The sequence below is a fragment of the Epinephelus lanceolatus genome, chromosome 2 (assembly GCF_041903045.1).
Source record: "Epinephelus lanceolatus isolate andai-2023 chromosome 2, ASM4190304v1, whole genome shotgun sequence".
Lineage (NCBI taxonomy): Eukaryota > Metazoa > Chordata > Actinopteri > Perciformes > Serranidae > Epinephelus > Epinephelus lanceolatus.
Window position 1 is genome coordinate 51,328,800 of NC_135735.1, and position 8,701 is coordinate 51,337,500.

At 39.7% G+C, this 8,701-nt stretch overlaps 1 protein-coding gene across 1 annotated transcript in view; it reads right to left on the reverse strand.

The window, feature by feature from the left end:
* iqgap1 (IQ motif containing GTPase activating protein 1) overlaps window positions 1-8,701 on the reverse strand; it is a 134,427-nt gene that overhangs the window by 79,306 nt on the left and 46,420 nt on the right. Inside the window, exons 3-4 of the mRNA XM_033622149.2 lie at window positions 3,838-3,994; window positions 3,009-3,086 (exon numbers count right to left, since the gene is read on the reverse strand). Of these exons, the coding sequence (XP_033478040.2) occupies window positions 3,009-3,086; window positions 3,838-3,994 (235 nt within the window). The remainder of the gene's footprint in view (window positions 1-3,008; window positions 3,087-3,837; window positions 3,995-8,701) is intronic.

Here is an 8,701-nt window from a genome sequence, read left to right on the forward strand (position 1 = left end):
ACAGAGCCATTGAAAATCCTACCCTTTCTAGATGCCCCTACACAAGAAATGTCACATTGGACTAAGATTACTCTTAAAATCTGGAATAAAATAAAGTCTGCTTTTGGACTCTATGAGGACCTTTACACCTAAGCATTTGGATGCTGGCTTTAGAAAAATAATCAGATCATGGACTGATTTATCTGCATCAGTTATTTAACAACGATAATCTTAAGACATTCAAAGAGTTGAAAAACGACCTTGAGCTCCCCTGGACAGATTTCTTTAGATACTTGCAGGAAAGAACTTTTTTGACAACACACAATGAGTGGGGTTTACTCATAAAACTTACATCCATAGAAAACTTTCTAAAAGAAATACAAATAAGAAACAGAGACAAAAAAATAATTAGTGAAGTGTATAAAATATTATGAATCTACATAACACCCTACAGGTGAGGTGGTGGCAGAGATGAACATGGTCATATCACAGAACACTTGGTATGCACTGAGGCCCATCTGGTCACAAATACCAACACATGGAGGGAATTTAAATGGAAAATAGTATTTCGATTTTTCAGGACACAAAAAATTGTATCTAAAATGGGTCCAACACATCCAAGCTCATGTTGGAGAAACTGTGGAACATGCACTGCCGATCACATCCGTATATTTTGGCAATGTCTGAATTTAAGTTATTGGAGAGAGGTATTTGTTGCCCTTAAGGAGGTCTTTTGATAAGATATCTCACAAGACCCTACAGTGGCACTACTAGGTGTTATCCTTGAAAGTCTGAATGTGAAGGATAAGAAATACCTCTTGCATATATTACTTAAAGCAGCCTTTAGGTGGTCTGGGACCTATATCAGATGGAACAAATTGCATACTTGTTAAGATAACAAGCATTGGTCTTTACTAAACGATGGAATCCTGCCCTGCCTTTATTAATACAGTGAGGTTAATCATCTAGTTGGGCTCTGCCAGACTTTTGCTTTTATATTTCCCCTATGTGCATATCACATGCACATATGTCATTGTCTGTAGCACAAAATTTGCACCTGTACTTTTCTGTGATTATAATGTTGAGTGGACAATTATTACTTTCATTTTTCATTTCTTTAAAAAAAAAAAAAAAAAAAAAGAACTTTCACGATTTTTCGATTTAAGTGTTGCTTTTTCTAACTAATTGGTTAATATGTTGGAGTGGATATTTGTATTGTCAACTTGTTATGTTTGTGTTTAGATAATTTCTGAATATCATGTATACAAATGTTATATACAGTTGGAAAAAGGGAAAATGTAAACATTGTATTGTTGTTGATGAAAACTTAATAAAGAAAAAAAAACAAAAAAAAAAAACAAGTATGAAACAAGTATGAAAGAAATTTATTTAAATCAGCCGTAACCACTGAACTCCGCTTAAACACGTCCAATCTCTGTGGAATTTCACAGGTCACCATTCGGCAGTATTGTGGTCAGAAGCACGAAGGGATCGACCCTGTGTAACCACTTAAAAGTCTGTAATACTCTCCTACTGATGTTTCTCCTCTCCAGTGAGTTAATTTCACCACAGAATCAACTTACACTGGCTGGAAATGTGTCTGAGGTAATCCGTCACTGTGAACAGTTCTCGAGACCAAATGACCATATTTGTGATTCGTTTTTACAGTATCCATGTCTAGTGTTTTTAGGTTTGATTTTTCAACAACATGGCTCATAAAGCTCACAGTAAAATTTATGCAGCCTACTTTAATCTCAAGCATTTAAATGTTACTTCCTACTTGACTCCACTGCAACCACAGTCTTCAAAACATTATTAATCACAACCACATTATCATGTGACAACCATTTACCATATCTCAAACCAAATTCAAGTCTCTGCAAGTACATTTTCATACTGTGCCAAAATTAACAGGCACCAATGGTATGCTTTTAATAATATTTAGTGTAGAGCGCCTCTGCCAGTTTGGGGATTGACGGTATACATGTAGGCGTAATTAGACTCCCAATGACATTATCTTAGTGTGCTAGTCCGACTTTGGGAAATTCGCTTTACTACGATTTCAGTCGAACTAACACGTTTACATATATTTTAAAAGTCCAGTTTCAGTTGGACTAACACAATAAATCAATTTTCTCTAATGTCATGTGAACATACTGACTGAGCTAAAATGAAACAAGCGTTTATCACTTTTAGTGGGGCGGCATAGCTCAATATATTTCTAGAATTGTTCAATTTTGTGATAAAAGCACCAAATTTGGCAGATGTGTTGACAAATATATTTAGAACAAATCTGGATATTGGGGCATCAGAAACTCGCCCCCTGGTGGCCAGAGCAGTTAACTGAATCCTTCCTGCCCATGGACCCGTCCCGTTAATTGCATCCACTCCAAAATGTAATGGCTTCTAAGTTGGACCATGCTACATGCCTCCACCAAGGTTTGTGAAAATCGGTTGGACAGTTTTCACATAATGTAGCATGTAGCATGGTCCAACTTAGAAGCCATTACATTTTGGAGTGGATCCAATTAAAGGGACAGGTCCATGGGCTGGTAGGATTCAATTGCCTGCTCTGGCCACCAGGGGGCGAGTTTCTGATGCCCCAATATCCAGATTTGCTCTAAATATATTTGTCAACACATCTGCCAAATTTGGTGCTTTTATCACAAAAATTAACGATTTTATAGCTATGCCGCCCCACTATTTGATAAATAACATCAACAAAAAAACTCAAACCGCATTTTGTTAACATAGGAGAGACAGAGAGTTGGACAGCAAACAGCGGCTGCACTTTGTGCGTTACTGTGCATGAAAACATCACCAGTTAAAACACCATCTGACATAATCTGACAGGTATGGATCTTTGATCTTTGATCTTTGGATCAGGTCGGGACATCCCAAATTCAATTACAAAAACAGAATTGTAGAACAAGTGAGGAGATTTTTATTGAAGGTTTTACTAACTGGTTCAGGAGGAAACCCTGGCTGATACTTGGTGTTCATTAAAATAAAGTCTTAACCATGCTCACCTTTGGCAGTCCCTTCTCTGCCATGGCATTGAGCCACTGGATGACATTGTCTGTGTGTCTGAAATGGAGACCGGTTGCCTGCAAAAAAGAAATTAAACATCAGGACACAAAAAACATGTTGTTAAGTTCCTAAGAAGACTCCAGCCTCCTTCACACTGACAACACCAGCTACATACTGAGGTCCTATTCAGCTACAACTTCAGACAGGTTACAACACAAAGCAGTGACTGTCACAAACTGGACTTAAAGGAATACTATAACAGTAAAGACTCTATGGACACAAATATGTCACAGTTACATCTCAGAACTGAATGATGGAGATCAACATGTTCTTCTTTTCATAGCTCTAGGAAAGGGGAGTAAAAAAACAAAAAAATGTAGGAACTCTTTGGAGCATTACATTAACACTTCCTGCTTTAACCAAGATATAAAAATGACGTCCTTGTTAACACCCCCAGACATGAGATTATTGAAAAAGCACCACAGAGGGGCATGGTGTTTCTTTTTAGGGTGAACTATCTCTTTAAACGTCTTGACACCCATGCGCTCCATCTTAACCACTGCTGCCTTTTGATACATCATGTTTTTGGTTATTCTCGTATTTATTATGATTTTATCTTGATTGTTTACTGTGGCAGTTTTTGACCTGCTAATGGAGGCATCAAAAGCACTTCAGGTTTTTAAAAATACATTACTTGGACGTAGAAATACATGAATCCCTACAGTTCACATCTCTGACCGCCATTCTCAGTGTCTGGCTTTAGTGATTGACCAAATTTTGGTGATGTAATCTTCCTCCAATGTACAAATACACAATGCATGTTTGCACCTTGTAACGTGTCTGCTCACGGTCGTAGATCTTCTTAAGGGAGACGGTTTTTGGGGCAAAGAAGTTGCCCAGTTTGGCCAGATAGACGCCGTTCCTCAGCCCCTCCTCCAGCTCTGTGGTGGGAGGCAACTCCTCGTCCAGACAGGCCTCCATCCATCTGCAAGGAGAGCAACGCAACACATACATCACATACCACAGGAAACACCAAGAGGAAACATACGTTCAGACTTAAATATACAGCCTGGATTCCCTTCAGAGATAATTACTGTTTTTAAAACTTCTGCCATTTCGTTTTTGTAAAGACACAAGACAGTAAAGACAGCACTTCTTAGGGGTATGAATTTAACAAGGGTGTCCTGCTTCTTAAAAACAATTTTCAATAGAAAGCACTACTTACAGTTAATAGTAACTAAGGAAAGATAATGCACAAAAAGTGTAACATGCAGTCAAATATGTTCTAGAAATGCTGAAGTAGTGTGGCCATGTGAAATTGAAAAGACTGTTTTGACTGCATTATAACTTCAGTTAGTAGTATCCCATTTAAGAGGCAATTCTCTTGATCAAGTCAACCAATGTCTGTTAATTGATGCTGATGGTCAAATGGCAACAAAATGCCTTATCTGGCTGACTGCCATCAGACCAGTGATGTCTGGGATTCCATATTTAACAAAGAAAGAGAAAAAAATTCTCCCCCAAGCAACTGTACTGGTCAGCTGAATCCTTTTTACTTTGTGTTACAGCTGACTGAAGCAGAACGGGCAGGGAGGATCCACATGCAGGACAGCAGACAGGTGGATTCAGAAAAGATTGTTTAATGGAAGAAAACAGGCAGATGAGATGAATATCAGACAGGCAGGCAAACAAGTAGAAAAATCAACAGAAAAACCCAAAAACACAGGGAACTCACAAGGTAAAATGAGCAGATAAACCAACAACAAGCTAGTGACAGTGGCAGGTCATATACTAAAGAGGGTGATGAGGTAACTAGGAACAGATGTGTGAGGGGGGAGAGAAGTCCAGGTGATTGCAAATGGAAAACAGGAGAGGATATGGGGCTTGGAAGAAAGTCCGAGGACAGCTGGTGGCTGGATGGAAAACAGCAGTTCTGGGGAATTAAAGGGACAGACCTGATCAGGAAAAATAAGCAGGGGCTGGAAACAGAGGCAGAGGGGAACAGAAGAGCAGACAATGGGTGTTTCTCAAGGTCAAGGAGGGATCCCCAAACAGCTGAATTTTAAGGAGGCTACATCACTGAACCCCGCCAAAGGACTGTTCCAATGTCAAGGACCTTTCCGAATTTCACCAAGGACTGAGTCCCTCTTTCAGAGAAATCCCCAGAATACATATGTGTATCCTCAGTGGGTATAGAATACCTACAATGCTTTGCACCCAGTCTGCTGGAAGTGAAAGCGGGGCCTCTTTAATGAAACTTGAGCCAGCAGAATTCGGCGGGATTTAGATAAATGTCATTTATTTGGATTAATATCTCCAGAAGTTTCATACAAGCATGACAAAAAATATTGACAGAAACCTCATAAAAGAACGTGATTTAGATAAAATATTAAATTTTTTAAATGTATCATTTACAGCAGAGATGGAGCTCTAAGTGTCCACCTCCCCCCACTATTGACATGATAATGACATGATAATTGCTTTCATTCTGTCAGCTTCAATTGATGTATTTTTCAGGGGAATCCCGGTGAGAACAGCCACAGTAAAGACATTGGAATATTCTGCAGGTCAAAGCATACAGGCAGCTGGTCAGCTGTTTCAGAGAAGCAAATGTAAGCAGAATTTTCAGAGCCATTTGAGTTTTAGGGAGAATGTATTTCTCCGCTATTCATATTATTGTAGTGGCGTGTGTGGTAATACGCACATAAAATATGGAACACTTTGGAATATATATACTGTAAATGATAATTTAGAACTTTTTTCAGCTGCTGTCTTCACTTCATTACTCCACTTACTCTTAAGTATGATCCAGAGAAATACATTCTCCCTAAAACTCAAATGGCTCTGAAAATTCTGCTTACATTTGTTCAAACTGTACAACATTAGAGTGCCAAAATTATCACAGTACCCTGAAAAAAGTGGATATATCAATATCGGTATCAGTTATCGCCAAATGAGCTGTTATAAATCGGCATATTGGATATCAGAAAAAACTCCAATGTTGCACATCCCTAAATGTAACCAGGTCTGATATTATAGAACTGAACCTCAGATGTCTGAAAGTGACCACCCTTCAGATCAGGGCTGTCAATCTCATTTGAGTGAGAAAGAAGCCTGAGATGAGTTAAGAAAAATAAGTACAAATTCAACAATATGTTTCATGTGGACTTTTTCAGTCCACTACTCACTGTCATCACATGTGCATTTTTCCATACATGTCCACTCCTGTGTCGTAATGCTGACGTCACTACATGACACCAGACTACAGTGAAACCAAACCTGAGGAAGCAGGTGATTATTCTCTGCCTGACAAACCATGTAGACAGCACATTCAGAATATGCGTCTCAACTGGGGTTTTACCGCAGTTTGCCATACACAGCCACTACCAGAAGCTCAAAACAAGAGTCAATAGCAAAAGCAAAAAAAGCTGTTTGGCATTGGCAGAAATGATTTGGCAAATTTTTCATGGGCGCAACCCACAAGTGCATGTTCCTTACAAATGTGGCACCATTTAAAAGGGAAATAAACAGACTTTCCCATGGTACAAGATTTATTGCCAAGAAGCATTGTTACAACAAAGAAATAATCTACCAAACACAAATTTCCTTACTTTTTGTGCTTAGTTTAGATCTCACAGGTATGCGTTACATACATACATACATCACAGCTCCTACACATTCCCTGAATGAATGATCCTGAACCAATAACATGTGAGTGGCTGAGGCTAGAGGCTGTGCAGCTCTAACCTGGCCTGTGGCAACCTCTCGTCCTCCTGCACACTGAGTTCCCAGCATTCCTCATGTGTGACATTTCATTTCTTTTAGGTCATATTGTGGAGTCACATTCTTGTTGTGTTCCCATGTTAGCTCTGGGCCACAGAGAAGACATGCCAAGCCCCCATACTGGGATGAGCCTGGTGGACTGGATTCCACCATCTCATGTCATCACTACCAAGTAATCATGGATGAAGTCAGTCCATTTTTGTACCCGAAAATTAAACTGGCATTTCCCTCTCTCAAATATGTTTACAGTTCATATAAGAGAAGTACTATCTTTCTTCTTTCAGTAGCTGAGAAAAACAGCTAACAAACTTGTTTTTAAACAAACAAACTTGTCATCGGTGCTGTATGTAAACACACTGTATCTACACTGTTCAGCAGCTTGTTAGTGGAGATGTCATGTGTCTGTTCACAGTCGCTTCTCTTACTCAAAGCCAATCCAGCTGCATTCTGCTGTAAGGAAGAGAAAATTAGACCTAACTTGACATTCATTTTTAAGGTATAAGATTAGGCATATTTGTGCCACTGTAGCTGCTCTGCAAGTCAGAAGATGGGTTTTCTTTTAAAGGTGTGTAAGATTGAGGGGGATTTAGTGGCATCTAGCGGTGAACTGCACATTTCAACCAAAACTCCGGGTTAGAATTCCCTCAGTGCTCATTGTTCAGGAGTGTGTGTAGAAAGTGCAGAAAATCTTCAACTGTATTTCTTTTTTTATTCCACGTGTACATTTCTTGTTTGATTTATTACAGAGAAAAGATCAGAAATGTCTTTTATTCTTATCTGGGCCTTTGGCTCTATGCCTGGATCAACTGTAAAACGAAGCCATTTTAGCTGACTTCCCCACCTCAAAGCAACACGTCTTCTTTTACTAAAGATAACTATTACATTTCATGAGGCAAACATTGTTTCTTTCTCAGTAATGAACAGAATTGTCTGCCCTGATTTATTAAGGCCTCCAGATATCAGCTCTGATTATGAAAACCTTGAGTTTATCATCAGCTATGAGGAATTTCACACACTGAGATCAAACACGGCATTTGAAAAAAATGCGAAGTCTCTCTCTTTTCACTTTCTAAGGAAACGCTCCCTCTCTTCCGTAATGGAGGTCTTTGTCAAGCAACAACAGGGTTAAATACAACCTGAGTGAGATTAAAAGATCTCTTCCTCGTACAGACAGACCCCCTGCTCTCCCCTTAAACACACACATGAGCCCTGACCTTACGGTTTCTTTTATCTGTACTTTTTTATATATTTTTTGGTATAAATATCATGCTGCAGTTCCTCTCCTGCTCGTTGTGTTGGGGTTGCTTACACACACACACACACACACACACACACACACACACACACACACACACACACACACATGCATTACTCAAGCTTTCAAACTTTACAATTCTTGTTTGGACATTTGGTCCTCATACAAATACATGAACACACATCGCAAACAGACTTTGCAGTGCACAGGCCAGCTAAGCCCCAGCTGAAACAGCTTCCCTCCCAGGAAGTCATGCCATGGGCTCTCCAAACAGGCCTGCTATTGAGGCCGAGGTGACCAACCCATGGCACAAGGCCTGGGCCTGCCAGCCAGGAACACCCCCCTCCCCTTTCACTGCAAACTGGAGCAGTGAAAGGCTCCATAAAGACTGCTAACTAATGGCTCTTTTATCGGGCCTACACACCCTTTCCAGGCTAGCTCAAACACAGACACACCCTCCACTTCACCAGTACAACAGCTGCTGGGATTTTTGAATGTCAACGACTGGATTCCAACAACAGCGTAGAGCAGCCAAAGGACATGTTGTGTTGTTATTATGACACTAACAGGCATGTCTACAATCAAAGAATAGCCACAACTATGAAAGCATTGTCTGGAATGACTCTAAACAAATAACAGATTATGAGAGATAGA